This window comes from Prinia subflava, chromosome 3 (assembly GCF_021018805.1).
Source record: "Prinia subflava isolate CZ2003 ecotype Zambia chromosome 3, Cam_Psub_1.2, whole genome shotgun sequence".
Taxonomy (NCBI): domain Eukaryota; kingdom Metazoa; phylum Chordata; class Aves; order Passeriformes; family Cisticolidae; genus Prinia; species Prinia subflava.
Window position 1 is genome coordinate 59,460,343 of NC_086249.1, and position 17,423 is coordinate 59,477,765.

Below are 17,423 nucleotides of genomic sequence, written 5' to 3' on the forward strand. Positions count from 1 at the left end.
AATCTTGGATGCATTACCAGGCTGAATTCAAAACAGGCAGGCAAACTTGGAACCCAAGTTCTCAAATTACATGATACAGCAATTTGAGATGATTTTTAAGAGGCATCCATGTAAAAAACACAGCTACAGTTGGCATTAGCTTGTGTTGAGTGACTGCAGTGAAAAGGCAGATTTGAGCAGCACAGCACACCACACACTTTATGGAGCATGGACAGTGTTTTCCTGTGCTGTACCCGTTCTGTAAGACAACACACAAAAAATCTCCACCTCATGGACCGTCAATTTGGCACTCTTCAATTGTAGTAAACTAATTTAAAAAGTAGGAAGGCATGTACTTACTTCAGTGAATCAGAACAGCTCATTCAGAGCACTGGATAAAAAGGTTCTTAAAATATTTTATTTTGCCTGAAATTCAGTGTAAAAGGAAATCAATTTCCCAGATACAATTCCTTATGGCAAAATTTATACTTAGTGTAACAAGCATGGCAGTCAATTGTGACATTTCAATGTGAAACTAGGACTGTACAAAAATTTAAGTGCATGTTTTTGCAACAAGATATGCATACACATCAGGACAGAGGGGAAACCCAAACCAAACCTAAAACTCAACAAAAAACACCCCAAAACTAGGATCCAGTTCTTAAAACCCCTTTCAAATAACTGAAAAGCACAAACAAAAATACTACAGCTGGAGCTCTTCTCTCTAGAATGCTACTACTTCTACTTTCCTCCATTCCTACTTTGGACTTGAAAAAAAAAGGACAGGGCCATGACTTATACCAGTTCTCTCTCTCTTTCCAGCAAAAGACAAAAGCACCCTGTTAACTGATCTATCACAAAATCACAGAATATTCCAAGCTGGAAAGGGACCCACAAGGATCAGTGAGTTCAGCACCTAAGTGAATGGCAGTACAAGCTCATATCCATCTATTTGATAAGTAAGACAGTGGTTTTATGATGCACTCATTAATGAATTAATGGCGAAAAAGAAAATATTAGATCAAAACAACACCCTACCCACTCCCTTCAGACCAAAACCAAAAGCCAAGTCTTTAACACTTAAAAAGGGTTCCCTTTTGAAACCAGTCCAGTAAAATGCCACTAAATGGATATTTAAAAAAAGTCTTTCTGAGAGGTCCTTTACTGCAAAGGAGTAGGCAGCTCCCCTTCACAAGAAGCAACTTCAGACCTCACACGCTAGAAAGAGCCAATGGAGATTTTCTGTGGAGTACACTAACATTTCACATGTTTTTGAATGGTGAATATGTGCTATAGTGTGAACTTAGGATTCTCCAACTGTCACTTTTGAAATGAAAAAATGTAATCATAAAAACACATGAATATAAAAAATGCATTAGCTGTGTACTCAAATTTTTAGACTATTATCTACTAAGTATTCAAATTCTCTTCACGTATTTTTCTAAACTGTATTTCAGTACTGCATGTTAGTTTTGTGGCATCAAACTTTCTTCTAGAGTTGCACAGTACAGATATAAAAAAAATCCTTATTGTTGGAGTATTATTCTATTTGAGATTTGACTCGCATCACTTTAAATTCAGAACATCCAAAAGAGTAAACCATGTGTTAATGTAGATAAAACACGATTAAGTTGGTTTTATATATTCAGTATTATTTTAGTGTAAGTGATAGTGATTCAAGCTCCTTTTGTGAACATGGGGGTGGGGGTTGCCATTTGGAATGGTCTTTTGTCTTTTTTTTTTTTCTTTTTTTTTTTTTCTTTTTTTCATCATGAAGGACCATTGCCTTAGCTTTTTTGGTTATTGCTTTTTTTTTCTTTTTCTTTTTTTTTTTTTTAAGACCATTCCATTTCTTTATTTTTTTAACATCTTAAAGTCATAAGGACTTATATGCAAAGCAGTCATACACTTTATCATTAAAACCCATAGGTAAAATACGTACACAAATCCAACAAAAGGCTAGTACATAGTAAAGCCTAAGCATACTACTATGTAATATTATGAATACATAACTTTAGAGACTTCAGTTTAGTACTGTTATCTATTCATTTCTGAAAACATTCACAAAGATTTTAAATGCAAATTTTCATTCCGTATCTGGAATAGAACAAAAATTATCTATGTTATAACAACTTTTGGTCATTTGTGTTTGACCAATTCAGTAAATTACAAAGAACCCAAAGAATTCTGTAACTTTCTGTAGAACTATGTAATAAAAACATTGCATATGTTCCTAGTATGATGTCTTTAGCAATCATTTACTGAAATGTAACTCAAACATCAATCTCTCAAAATGTATAACTGACCAGCTGCTTTTTAATCTACATCTGAATCCAACTTCATCACAAAACCCCTTTTAATACAAAGATGCAGAAGTACATTAGGTAATACTAATGCAACACAGGTGCAGTTCTAGCATTGTCGTTGATCAGTTGAATCATCTTCTCCATGAACGAGATTCATTCTCCTCTTCCTCTTCATCATCATCTTGAAGCAGTGAGTCATCTACCAAAGATTCTTCCTGAAACTTCAAGAGAAAAATGTGATAACTCTTATATCAGAAAATGCTAAACATCAAAAGGCAAAATACAAATCTCTGGCACTTGGACTTTAATAAAGAAAAAAACCTGGTGAATAGGCAAACATTAATGCTTTCAAGAAAGTACACGATGTGTATGCCTTACATATGTATATTGCTAAATGGTAAATGGAACATTTTTCAATAGACTTTAGACCACGACTCATGCACCTCATCCTTAAACAGCTCTTCTGATTCTTCAGCATATCATTCATGTCCAAATTGCTACGTTCCCATGAACATAGTAATACGCTATACTGAAAACAAAAGGTTTTTTGCATGTTCACAGTATCTATGTCTGTTATCATCCAAGCGCTTTATTCACCTGTTCCACAGTACCAAAAAGGTTGAATCTGGGATTTTTTGATTCTGTATCTTAATCAAGACTACAATCAATATAAAAATTTAAACAATTGAGGCCGAGAGACAGGTATTTAGAGAAATGCAGACAAACTGTATTAGTATATTTTCAATTCCGTTCCATAACAACGTAGTAACTTGACAGACTTCAAAACCTGTGAATGTAAATTGAACTTCTATCTACATATAGACACAGGGGTGTATATAAACTACCCTACCTTGGGAATTTTTTGACAATAACACCTAACAAAGCAAACTCTGCCACAGCTAAAGAAAGGACTAAACCACAAGGATGTCTTTCCTTAGAACAGCTGCCCAGCTGTTAGACAGCAGCTGTGTTCTTTCTTGCTTTTTCTTTGTGTCTAAGGAATTACAGGCTTTTATCTACAGTATTTCCAAATTCAGCAAGAGATGTGAAGGTTGATTTGCAAAATTATGAAGTCTTCTGAGAGAGAAGAGGCCCTAGGCTGAAGAAAGCATAAAACTAAGCCTTCTCTCTTTCCAGGAGGCTCTTTTACAAGAGCAGAAACTACTGTCTTCATTACTCTTGAATATGGAAAGCACAGTTTCAAAAAGAGCTCTGATGACACCAGGCCTGTCTGTCAATGTATGCTTGCACGGTCTGACCCTGACTAAAACACAGAAACTTTTTGAGGACTTAGATTCTTTCCTGGTATTCTCTGATGTTTAGTGAACTAAAATACAACAGTAAAACAGTCAAAGAGAAGGAATCCTGGGCACTGCACAGAGCAGAATCCTAAAGAGCAGAAGATGGAGTGGTGGTAGAGATGATCAAAAAGCCAGGCTTTCACACAAGGGAACAACTACAGGGAGAGAAAATAACTGAGAGGAAGTATGACAGTGTCCCTGTACCTTAAAGAAATTTAAGAGAGAACATTTAGGTGCAGATCCAATAGAACAATACTTATTCAGGCAAGTAGCATTCTCTGTTACAGGACATTACAGATGTGATTCAGATTCCAAAAAAACCCAGATAAATTAATTCAGTAAACACATGTCAAGTCCTTTCAACTACAAAGACAGCACATCTCTGACTCAAGAGGTCCCTAAACTGCAAACCGCTGATGATTAAAAGTTCATCTCTACTTACACTCTTCCTAGGGATCAGTTGTTGACTCCGCAGAGTAAACTCTTTTCTTAGGCACCCAGGTGTAGAACATAAGGCATCTGGGAAGACCAGATGCTTTTATAATTAGCTGACTACTCACCAGGGTTTTTCTAAAGGGCTCAAGTCCAAAAGACTTTCCTCTGATTTTCATAAATGACTGGGAACCCTAGATTCTTAGTTATTAAGAATCTCACTCGGCTGTATTATATAGCTTTTTTTTTTTCTTTTTTTGAGACAAAGTTCTCAGTTTCATTCAAGTCTTAAGCCTGCTACCTTCTATAGCATAGTACTCAGCTGAACTAACATGGAATAATGAAGAAAACGTTTTTCATGCGTTTACAACAGCTGCTATTAACAAATTAAGTAGCAAGCAGACAAACCAATGAACAGCTAAGGGTTTCGAAGGGTTTCCAAGTTCAACTCCTAGGTATTTTCCACAGGAATAATTAGCTAAGGCAGTTAAAAGAGAGATCTCTCTTGTTCACCTACCAGGAAATCTGTACTTTCCTTCCTTTACTCTGCTGAAATGTTTGCATATCCCTGCATGCCCTTCCTTCATTACAGAAATAGTCTCAGTGAAGTGGTTACTCAAGGAGATCTCTCAATAATGCAGACTCCTTGCATCAACACACTGCTGTTGATCTTCCCAGGCAATACTTCCCTGAAGGAGATGTGACAAAATACCTGAGATGCTCTGAAGATTGCATAATAGTCTCTTGTTCACTCACAGCTCATGACCATCTGAAAATGCTTGAGGTTTGTGTACATGAAGGAAGTAGCACTCAGTAAACTGGAATGCACATATTATGTCTAATATGAGAGGTACCTATCTTCAACTTGCACACAAGAAACAAATTAGCAATTTTGGAGAGAGGAAGCTAAGAGACAAAGTGGCCTTCTTCAGGAAAAAAAAGAAAGTGAACACCACCAAGTGTAAGAAAATTAACCAAATTTGGTTGTATCAAAGCAAACTTGTGAAGCTGCTTCTCCAGTAGATCCACAAAAATGCCAAAGGAAAAAGATGCAGACAAAATATTGTCATTAGGTCAAGGTGCACTTCAACTTTCTATGTTAATTATGTGGATACAGTTAACTGACAGCAAATAAATTTGGAAAAAGATTGCATGACTTTATCTCCAGGTGACATTTATTTTTCTGAATTAAAAAATGTAAGTATTTTGAGTGTAATGAGTTAGATAGCATCAATACATATTGCCCCACTATTCCAAATTGAAGCAATTAGGATTATTTCAACAAGGCTTTGGTATCTCTCATGTACCATGATGAAGAGTAACACTCAGCAAGGGTACTTTAGGTGTGTGAATGAAGTCAGAAAATGCTCTGAACTTTTCCTTCACCTGTATCCTCCGATCCATATTTATAAAGCAAAACTAGAGTCTAAAAAAGGATCCTCTAAGAAATTAGTACCAAAAGCAGATGGCATAAACTCATGTTTTGGACAAAATCCTCAACCTCTCTCATGTAAGTTCAAACCTGTGCCTTCCATTTTCTAGATATATCCTCTAAAGCTTTTTGTTACATTACATAAGAAATGAAATATCTTTGCAAGGAAAAGCAAAGGATCTAGACTTTCAACACCCTAAATCCCAAGAAATATATAAAAATCAACTTTCTGATATCAAAACATGAGTTAGGTTAAAAAATACAAGTATGAATCCACAGATATCCAATTCATAATTTCTTTTTGAGAAAGCTGTATTATTTCATCTTAAAAAAGAAAAAATCAAAATAAAAAATAAAGAAAAAGAAAGCTTACTTCTTCTTCATCAGGTTCAGCTTCTTCTGTTTCAATAGCTGACATACTAGCAACAGGCTTGTTCCATGCCAACTTTAGCTCTTGTCCTTTGAATCGAGATCCATGAATTGCAGCCTAAAACAAGTTTAACTATCTTAGTTACACATGCCTTTACAAAAGAAAGTCTAAGTTGTAATATGTTCATACTGAAGTACTGATATTAGGTTAAATGAAACAACTTCATTCACTGCACATGGAATTCATACATCTTTTGATGATAATGATGAAAAAGCATTCAGAAGAAAATAAGCTTGGAAAACCGTAAATCATTTAGTAATGTGGGTAACATACTGAACCAACACCTTCCTGGTTTTTAGTATTATTTTGCTAGTTCCCCACCTTTCAAAGACAGACACAAAACTATTAATGCGTAACTTACTGGAAGAAATAAGACACACCACAAATTATTTAACGTATTTTTAAAAAACCCAACAACCAAACAACTGAAAAAAACCCCTTTGCGATTACAATTTAATCTACCGGAAAATGTTCCACTTCCTGTAAAGCTGTTGTAATTGAAATGTAAAAATTTTTAACTTATGGGATATTCATGTCTTCCTAAGTACCAGCTGCATTAAGTGGCTGCTTTGGAAATAGTATGTTCAAATTAAAGTAACATGAATGAGCATAAATCAGCGTTAGCAACATTCCGAAATAACTGTCATGGTCACAAAAGATTTATAGTACAATCTGAAAGTACAGCATAATGTGAAATGTAGAAACAATTACATGTTCAATGACATCTGAACATGAATTGTGTGATATTAAAGTCCCCAGGTATAAATTTTAAATCTGTACATATAAATTTATGATAAATTTAAAGGATTCTATGCTTATTAAAATGCAGCTCAGGAGCTTTTTGACCATGGTCCCATCACAATGTCACACAACTAGAATTTTTAAAAGTACTTATATGTGACATTTAGGTCCAGAAACAACTTGTAATCTTAGGAAAAAATTACTACTTCATAAAAACGCAACATTTTACAATAGGGAATCTTCCTCTCCCTTCTAGGTTAGAACATATATGATCATAAAGCCTAGGCCTATTTTCATTTAAGGAAGTAAAATATTAGCTGCAGTTACTTCACAATTTGCCTCAGCAGAGGTTTTTAATGATTACCTGCAACAACTTCTCAAATTGCCAGCCTTAACGCTTTAGTTGTAAACACAGACATTCCAATAGAAACATCTTTAATATGTAAGAATATCCTAAAGAAAATACAATTTTTTCGTAGATTCAATTGAACCTAGTTTTCATAAGATCTTCATTTAAAAATGAAGGTGAAATTAGACTCAAAAGTCTAATCAAACACAAAGTTTACAATTAAATGCTCACTAGAACATGGACTTCTCAAACATTGACCATAAATCCTGAGTCTTGCAGTGAATCGTACTCCATTGGGAGAAGTAAAGACTTTATTTGGATAGTCCACAAAATAGATTATTGTTCTAGGTAACCAATTTTCTTTTCAGGGAAGCAGAACTTTCTCTCCGCACCTAAGAGCATTTCTTATGTAAACTACAATGTCAAAGAATATGAAACTCCAAGAAGTACCCAATACCAGCAAGTACCAAAACTAAAATCCCAATTTTAATTCAATTCATTTATGAATCTACTAATTACAGCAGCTTTTATCTTTGAACAGGACTTTTGTTCACTGTTGAACTGTGTTCCTTCAATACATCTGTACAATACTGTTTTTCCCCTGTCAGTATACATCATGTACCATTAATTGTACCTCCTTTTTGCAGGATAAATACTATCTCCATACTACCTCCAACTCCAATGAAGAGTTAGTGCTCATCATTGGTATAACTAAGAGTTTCACAAACAAACCTGAATTCTCTGTTTTTGTAAAACATCTTTGGCATGAGGATAACAAAATATCTAACCATAAATGATTCTCTATGTGTTCAAAACTATTGTCCCCAGTAGTTAATTTGCACTGTAAACAGCAGTTATTTCTGTCAATCACCTCACTGGTGCCTCAAGATGGAAAAGAGAATAGTCTGGCCAGGTATGAAAACTGCGTTCAGGTAAATTCCATAAGATAAAATTTGTACAAAATATAAAGATAAAATGAAATCTCTCCATACAAACATACTGCAAATATGAATCCATTCTTTCTGTAGTCTCACCAGGGACACAATGATTTTAAAGGAAAAAAAGAACATTTGCAGAACAACTATGTTCACTAATTTGTTCACGATCACATAATATACCTATATTATATGTCTATGCCAGGGACCAAGTAAGGCAGGAGTCTTGTTGAGCTAAATGTATAAAGTTCCAATGATCCATATGTAATTATACTGAATTATAATGTAAGTCAACTCTGGATTTTAGTTTCTAGAAGTTACTTCTGCAATTCTATGCTTCTGTAATTTTGTAAATTTCTAAAAATATGCTAAAAATGGAAAAAAAAAAATCAGATCAAATCCCATTTACACTACCACGGGCTTTCAAACACAGGTAAACCAAACTGATCCCAAAGTAAATATACAGTCCTGACTCTACAGGATATCAGTGAAATTCCAGGTAGACTATGAGGGTACCAAGTCCTCAGGTGAAAAAAAACTGGCAATTAAAGGAAGATAAGCCAAGACATCTAAATATGAATTCGTAAGTGTTTCTCTTAATATCCCTCTTACATCCTGCACTTCGCTTTGCTATAAAACTTAATTTCCTAAGTATTGCAGTACTATACAGTTCTGACACTTCTGTTTAATTTAAACTTTCATGTGAATAGTTTTAGAATAGTTAGCAGTATTACATTTAATCAAATACAAAAGTGCAACAAAGTATCTGAATGCTGCAGTGTATTTTCAAGAAAGACTATACTCACAGCTTCAGCTTCTGCTCTTGTTTTAAAAGTAATCACCGCATGGAGAGAAGAGTCGTCTATCTGGCAATCTTCAATTTCACCATATTGCTTTTGATAAATAAACAACAACAACAAAAGTTTAGTAAGACAGTTTTTCCACCTTAAAAATGCAGTCCTATATCAAATGGCCTCAAAACAAAGTAGGAAATTAGAACAGTGTGTATTTCACAGTCTTAATGCCGGAGTACTTGTCCCAGCCAAAAACACAGTTACTTGTGCTTGCACTGTTAAAACACCAAAGTGCTCTCATCTCTGGATTTCCCAATTCCTACAGGTATGAGGTAAAATTATGATAGAAATAGGCTGTTCTGCTTCAGTATTTCTCTTCTGATTAGAAAAAAAAGGGATCTTGAAATGATTCCACCAGCTTATTAATGAAACTCTTCCACTGAAATATTTCCTCAAGTCAGGAGCTGTAGAAAAAGTTTGAAAACTTAACTGTATTTCAGCATCTTAATAACATGACCTATGTATTCCTGTAATGGCTGTGATGGTACTGCTACCTTTGATGCTGCCATCACTGTAAGGCCAACTGCAAAGACCAACAAAAAACCACATCTGTGCAAGTGCAACAACAACCCTGGGCACATGTGGTATCATATCACAGAAACAGAAATACAGCTCAGAGCATTTCCAATAGAATTTGGAGCAAGTTTAAAAGAGCAAACTTGCAACCTGCAAAATAAAATAATTCATTTTTTTCTCAGATTATCCTACTAACACTGTAAATGGAATTGTATTTGTTCATGTTACTAAGTTTCTTTATGATTAACATTTTGGCTTGTTAAAGATAGTAAGTTTCCTAGAAAAGAGAGACAGGTCCTTGTTTGATTTTCTTTACAGCTTCTTGCATGACTACCTGACAGGAAGTATTAAGTACACTGACTGAAGTACAATCTAGTGGACTAAATGGCTCCTGGACATCACCCTTCAGAGAGGACTACTGCAATTAAATGCTGGGAAAAAAACCTAAACAAACAAAGGAGACGGTGGCACAGATGGAAATTCACATGATATTCTTAGTATTTATTCCACAAAATAAACTAATTTAATTCTATTATACTGCTTTTTAAATGGAGGATACGTGTTTGTATAAATTTATGTTGATTTTGCACTATTATATTTGTAAAATTTTGAATGCCAATTTAGTATTTTTTAGACTGAAAAAAGAGTTGAAAAAGATCTCATTTCTTAAGCTTAAGTACATGATTAGACAGAAATGTTGGATGCCTTTTCAAGATCTACATATGATTGCACAATTCTCACTCTGACTCCTAAATTCAAAAAGTTGGGCAAAAGCACTGAAAATGTTCAAAGAAAATTTTCATTAAGCACTTGTTAAGAGACTTCAACAAAGACAAACAGACTTCAGATACTGAAAGTTTGGCAATAAATCAATCTTTATTCTCACCATTCCTTCAGTTATTTCATCTTTTTGTACTTAAAAAATTTACTTATGTGTTAAGCAAATAAATATTACAAACCGTTTTTCTTTGTAAGGAAAAAAAAAAGCCTTGTAAATGCTATGTGATTACAGTGATAACTAGTTGAAGCAATAGTGTATTTTTCCTGTTTTACCTTTTCCTAATGCATCCTCTGCATATCATGCTAAAGATTCATTCCTCCATAGTATTTCCAAATGAAGTGAATCAGGAGAAAACAAGTCATTCAATGGAAGGATACTATCCAAAGGGGAAAAAGAACGTGCAGTGATGACATACCGCAAAATGAGGCAGAAGATCTTCTCTGTCGCTTTCGGTGAAGGCAGAGATTTCCAGTGCCCTGGGCCGATGATCCACCACCGCGTGCACAGGAACTCCTCTGCCTCTCCCCCGGCCCCGAATTCCTCTGCCCCTGCTGCGCGATGCACCCCGGCCTCTCACGTGAACCCCTCTACCGCGAACTGAAGAGAGAATCCCTCGCTTGGCAGCCTAGGATGTGCACACGTAACACATCGATAAATTAAAATTCACAAGTTACATATTTAGATAGAACTAACAAACACCTATTCTGATGTTTCCTAAAAACATATTCCCAGGAAAGCCCCAGAAAGAGCAGCTTGCAGGTCTTCAAATAACAGAAGGTGAACATTCAAATAACATTCAAAAGCTAATTAATGAAAGGTTAATTATTACCATACCAGTAACAGGACAGAAATAGGAAATAAGAATAAGGTATTAAAAGATTGGGTATTTTTAGTTTCGTTCTTTGTTTGGGTTTTTTTTAAACATTTTAAAATGTTTAAATGAGTAATTTGGGGCATGCTGACTCAACAATCAAGCCGCAAACTATTTGGATTTTCTTTCAGTAAAGTCAGGGTCACCTGGAATAGAAAAACAGGTTATGAGTCAAATAAGCAACACAAAATATTGTAGGAGTCAAAGTCACAAGCACAATGTGTGAATACAAGTTTTTAAAAGAATTCACAATACTGAAGAATCAAGCAAACATCAGGGGGGAAAAACACCCCCTTACCCCTCTTGTAATTTGTATAAGGGTTATATTTCATGCTGTTCCCTGAAACATGTAAGCGTGCATCACTGGTGACCCTGTTTTCTCCATCTACTTCTGTTGGTATTTGCTAAAGGCTTCAGAAAATTCATTTAAGTATTAGTGTCCTGAAAGAGCTCTTTTTTACCTAACTCAGAATACAAACAGACTTAATGATAGATGGAGTAGGATTAGTGCACTCAGCTATGATGTAACTTTTATCTTGAATGTGCACCTACTTTTCTATTCCCATTTTACATGTCACTCAATTCACATGTTTTCTGAGATGCAGAATTTATAAACAAGCTTTCAGTACACTTATACAGCATTACTCACCATCAGAAAATACATTGTTAACATAAGCTTTTGTGGCATCTCTATTCAATTGGCTTGGTTTATTAGCAAAGCTGTTTTCACAATTACCAAAGCTGCATAACAAGTTTTGAAGTAAGATTTTAAAGCAATGTCAAAACACATATGTGCACTGTATTCATATGCAGTTAAACGTAAGACATGACCAAGCTCCATTAAACAAGAGTGATTTAAACGACACAGCAGCCCTGCTTTAACAGTAAAAAGAAAGATTATCAAGCTATTCAAGTAGATATTACACAATCATATAAGTAAGAAGTGCAATATAAAATAGAGTAACACCAAAAGCAATCATAATTTCTCAAAATTAGACACATGAAGAAATTTGTACAGCTATCTCATTTTTTTCAAAGCAAGTACTTGAAGAAAAGATTGTATTTCTACACATTGAATACCTCTTGAAATACTGTTTGTTTTGTTAAATTCTTCCCTTGAAACCAACACTGTAATAATTGTATTTTTTGCACCTCAGGCTTTTTTGATTTATCTCATTAAAAGGATACTAACACTTTTGTTAAGAACAAAAGATCAGGCAGTGCTTCGTAACTTTTCTGTGTCAAACACAAAAAAAACCTTTAAACAACAATTTAAAAACACTCCATGTTATCAAAAAAGCATTACTACCACAAATCTATAAAATATTGTGTCATCTAAATAGCTGCAGAATTTAAACAGAGTAGCAAGTGCAATTAATACTATTTCTGAATTCCACTTAAGTAGAGAAGTGTTTTTTTAAAATATTGCTAAATGTCTCCATCTACATGCACCTTAATACTGCACTCTGGATAAAAATAGTTCATGATGCAATACTCAACCTAATGAATATAAAGGAAAATATCTGAATAAAAGTTAATTGCTACAAAAGAAGACAAACATACTTCCAGCTGCAGTTCTGTATATTTCCGTCTTAATTCAGTAACTTCCTCCCCAGCTTGCATCTTCTTGTACAAATCCAGTTCAGTATCTAGTAACTCCTTCTGCATCTAAGAAATTGTTACGGTAAATTATTAGTTCCACATTCTCTACTAAGGAAACAACTGTTCAATAAAAAGCTGTAACTTTGAAGGTATACTGCTTATTACACTGGGTTTCCATCTTCAAAAACCAAGAACACGCTTAGGAGCCTTCATGGCAAGGTAGAACTTCCATCTGAGCTTTGCAATGCCAAACCTTTTAGACTACCAAACAAAGCCAAAGCTAATGGAATTTTTTCTAAAGATACATACAGTAAAAATTCACAATTATAGGGTTATGGTCATGAGATGAACTAAAAGAAGAGAAAAAGGCAGTACAGCTATCAATGAATGCAAAATCTATGATCAGTACTGAGAAAAAGAGTCTAAGTTTATTACAATGTCATAATGCAAAAGCACAAATGGTAGTTCTGCTCAGTCCACAGTGGAAAAACACAGGAAGTAACAAGACCTTTGCTAACAAAAGACTGGTCTCTGATGCACTTGAAGTTACCTTCAAGGATACAGTATCTTGAAAAATTTTTTAACGTTCAGAAAACATAGATGAAACAGAAAGGTATCTCTGAACTCCAATTAGGACATGTTCACTGCAACCACTGAGGTGCAGGGGAAGTTTTCATGTGACCATGAAAACTTAATTTGAAGTTCTGATCCCAAGTGAAACTTCTCTGTCTTCTTCTTTTAATGGAAGAAGTAGGATCCAAACGCTTCAATGACATCACAAATGAAGGCTAACTATAAAAAAACCTATAGAGGATTGTGAAACAGTTTACATTTACACATGTTGAATCAAAACAACAGCACGGAATGTTTGCAAAGGCTGCGTGTCAAGAGATGAGGGGTCTGCACTAGTAACAGTTGGAAACCAAGTATCACCACTAATAAAAAAAAGTGATTTTTTTTTCCTGGAGTTTTCAAAAGAAAAAAAACCCTGCATTATTCAACTGGCAACTTCAACCTCAAGTCTATTCAGCCCCATTTTCTGATTATCTACTGCAACCAGATGAAAAAAATCCATTATCTCCTGTATAATTGTTTTCCAAATTCCCAAAATTGGAATCAGTGCTTCTCTCAAGTCCCACTGTGTTGCAATACATCAATGACATGACAGAAGAAGCGCTTCTGAAGTTTAATGATGACCAGCAGTTAGCATTCACAGAGCAGCCAGTGACACTGGTGTAATGAAGACTTTTAAGGTATATTAGTAGTGATCTTAGTGATGACTTCTCTGTTACAAAGCTGTGTCAAGTCTGAAGAAGAAAATACCTCCTTCAGGACACATCAAGTGGCAGAAAAGGTTTCACACTTAATGGGGAAGATCCTTTTGTAATCTGAATGAACTGGAAGAAGCTAAAATAGGTTAAGATAATGGCACAGTCTTGTGGGCCTCATCTTCCATATCTTGGGCCTCATCTTCCATACCTTCAGGGTCTTCTTCAGAGCTGTCCAGGTCTTAAACACTTAAAAAATGAAAGACAACCAAGATCAGTGTCTTTCAGAAAATTGTTAAAACTGTAAATTTTAACCACGGGCTCTGTAAAATCCTCACTTCTATGAAAGTCAGATGGGGCTGATTGTTTTTGCTATTTCAAATGTTAACAAAACTGCACCCTAATAATGGATACTTTGTCCACTATGAAGAGGGTTTATTTAAAATGTTTCTTCATTTTCCATATTACAAAGGAAATGGAAAAGCAGCTCAAAAAAGTTCATTGAAACTTCAACATTAGTATATTGCCTCACTTTCTCTAAGTAAAAACAACTATCACACAAGGAAGTGGTGGACCAGGTTGCAAAGAAAAGGGTGATGTGAGCAGAAGAGGTCTGCAGATAAATAAAACTGGGTTGAAGAACCATCTCAAACATGAACTTACCAATCATACAAATAAGGGAGGGCCTAATCAACCACATCACAGGGGCAAGATCTTCCTTTTCTGGGAAATCAGTGCCTCTCTAAAGAGCCTACACACAACTACACAAAACTTGTGAAATGAAGGCACTGGATCTCTGTGTGCAGTTACAGGGGTACAATCTCCCTGGGACTACAAAAACACCACAGAGAAACAGACAGGGGAGTGATACAGTGGACAGACAGTCTCTTATGGAAGGATGAGCTAGGACGGCAAGGAGTAGGAGCTGCTCTTCATTAGAGAGTACAGTAAGAACACAGGGAGCTCTGCCTGGGGATGGATGACGAGCCAGCTGAAAATTAATGAGTCAGGACAGATGGCAGACCTATACAGGTGATATTGCAGTCAGTGTGTACTACACACCATCTAGTCATGTAAAAGAAGATGAGACCCTCATCAGACAGCTGGAAAAAGCCTCTTGTTTGAATACCATGGGTTTGGGTAATTGCTGGAAAGGCAGGATGATTTCCAAGAATTGCATCCTCCCAAGTACCAGAAGATGCAGGAAACAAAGTAGGCAGGATGCTTGCCTGGATGAACATGATGATTCTAACAAAACTTATATCCAAACCCAAGGCGTACAAGAGGTGGAGCACACAAGGAATACAGTAACATTGTCTGAACATGCAGGTACTGGTTTGGAAAGCTGAAGCCCACCAAGGGCTTTGAATCTGCCAAGTCAGTAAGAAACAAGAAGGGCTTCAACACATCAGTCAGCAGCAAGAGGAACACTAAGCTGTGAAAAATGTGGTCTGACTGCTGGACATTAAAGAGGATCTGACAACAAAGGACATAAGAACAGTGGAGGTACTCAATACCTCCTACTCTTCAGTCTTTACTGGAAAGACTTGCCTTCATCAATCCCATATCCTGAGACTGGAAAAGCCTGGATCAAGAATCACAGAATCATCAAGGTTGGAAGAGGTCCTTAAGATCAAGTCCAACTCTCAACTCAGCACTACCACTTTAACCACTAAACCACATCACCCAGCACCTGAAGCACCCTAAAGACCACAGGGATAGACAGTGACTCCACCACCTCTGTCAGCAATCCATTCTATTGTCTGACCACCTTAGCAATCTATGCCCATTTTCAGAATAAATACATGGTACTTCAACTCTTTCCTAACAAACTACATAAGAAGAGATAGTTGAGTACACAGAAGTAATTTCAGTATTTCTTTTTGGTATTTCCTTTTCAAGACTGTGATCTGTTTAGGAACACTTCTATGAAAAGCGAAATACTGCATTTTACAAAGGTAATATAATTGCATCTTTAGGCAGCTAGGAAACTGTGAAAGCCATGTATCAACAAGAATGGTAGCAGAGGATAAAGCGCTTCTCACAGGTAAAATCCAAATATGGGCACCCAGATCAAATTTCCGTGACACAAAAAGTCACAGGAAATTATGTACCAGTAGAGTTTGTTTTGTGTATTAAACCTGAGCAGAACATATTTGTGCTGCCTAATTATAATCTTTTCACATAAGAAATACTATTTTCATAATTTTTATTAAAAGTTAAAAAAAACAATAGACTATAAACAAAGTACTGGACAAAGTAAAAGGAAGAATCGTATGACTTTTGATCTTCTAGATGATGCAGCATCTGTGCAACAGCAGATACAGCTTTTAGACAACAGCATGGTTTTAAAATTAACTATGTTCCTTTGATAAGAAAGTAAAACAAATTTCACTTCAAGAAGACTTAAAAACTAAAGCAGTTAGGGTTTTAAATACTGCTGATGGGACTACTTATTTTTATTCTGAAACAAACATTTGAATTCATTAATTAAAAAGCTGATCAAAATTTGAGTACCTGAGTTTTAGTTTTCATGCTTTTTAAAGGAGTCCCTCCTCCTGGTGATACACCCTTTAATTCATCCTTTAACTTGGTTATGCTATTAGTCAAAATTTCCAGTGTTTTCATGATTTCTGCTTTGTCTTCTGACTTCATGGCTTTATTCTTCTCCAACTTTGAAATCAGCATCTGTCGAGTTGAGAAAAACAAGTCTTTTTACTCAGTAACTACTGCTACAGATCTGTTTTCCAGTGGTCATTAAAAGTAATGGAAAAAAACAAATACTTCATTTCTTTTGCTGTGACCTACAAATCAACATATAAGACTTAACACATTGTATTACATTCAAATCTTTGTCTGAATCTCTGATTTGTTTCTTATTATCTGATATTCCTAATCAGATATTTCCAATTCATTTGAAAAGATTTGCTTAACACACTCGAATTATCTCAAACTTTTATTCAACTTAAATGCCATATTGGCTTTTTTCCTCTTCCTAAGCCTAAGTGCAGTCAGGCATCATTTTCTACATCATTCTCGTCTGCTCTTGTCAGACAGAACTTACGCTTTCCCTTCTCCCAGTGTTGCTCCCAAAATAGGCAATATTAATTAAAACTGGACGAAAATTGCATAAGCTTGTACAGTTTTAAGTGAACTAACAGGACAAGTTAGATAAATAAACTGTAAACTCAAAATAGTATGTTAACACCATTCTAGGAGAATGCTTATTTGACAGGCCATTTTTCTGTTAATTCTTACAAATTCTGAAATATTTTACACTGAACTGAGATTTTATAACTGAATTCATGACTGTCTTTAATGCTAATATTTTACCTTCTGTGTTTCAATATGCTTCTCCAAGATTTCTTGCTTCTTTTTCCTTACATCTTGTTGAAGTCGCAATGCTTCCTAGAAGCATAAAAAGATTACAGAAAGTTTCTAGACTTTGAAACATAATGCCAGAATAATATGCTATACCTGGCAACTACACAGTGGTAATTTACAGTAATAGGGAAAAAATTAGTAACAGGAAATGCAAAGTAGTGATATTTCCAACTATGTTTTGGAATGCAATGCATCACCAAATTAAAGAAAGATCTAATTATCTTTTTTGTTAGATCTGTGCT

At 35.3% G+C, this 17,423-nt stretch overlaps 1 protein-coding gene across 7 annotated transcripts in view; it reads right to left on the minus strand.

Moving 5' to 3' along the window:
• Positions 1-1,477: 1,477 nt before the first annotated feature.
• RBM26 (RNA binding motif protein 26) overlaps positions 1,478-17,423 on the minus strand; it is a 50,894-nt gene continuing 34,948 nt past the window's right edge. For all 7 annotated transcript variants that reach the window (XM_063392282.1, XM_063392279.1, XM_063392278.1 and 4 more), the window contains 7 exons: positions 17,131-17,205; positions 16,315-16,485; positions 12,491-12,595; positions 10,472-10,681; positions 8,712-8,798; positions 5,824-5,937; positions 1,478-2,506 (listed from right to left, as the gene is read on the minus strand). In XM_063392282.1, the coding sequence (XP_063248352.1) occupies positions 2,417-2,506; positions 5,824-5,937; positions 8,712-8,798; positions 10,472-10,681; positions 12,491-12,595; positions 16,315-16,485; positions 17,131-17,205 (852 nt within the window). In that variant the 3' untranslated portion in view covers positions 1,478-2,416. The remainder of the gene's footprint in view (positions 2,507-5,823; positions 5,938-8,711; positions 8,799-10,471; positions 10,682-12,490; positions 12,596-16,314; positions 16,486-17,130; positions 17,206-17,423) is intronic.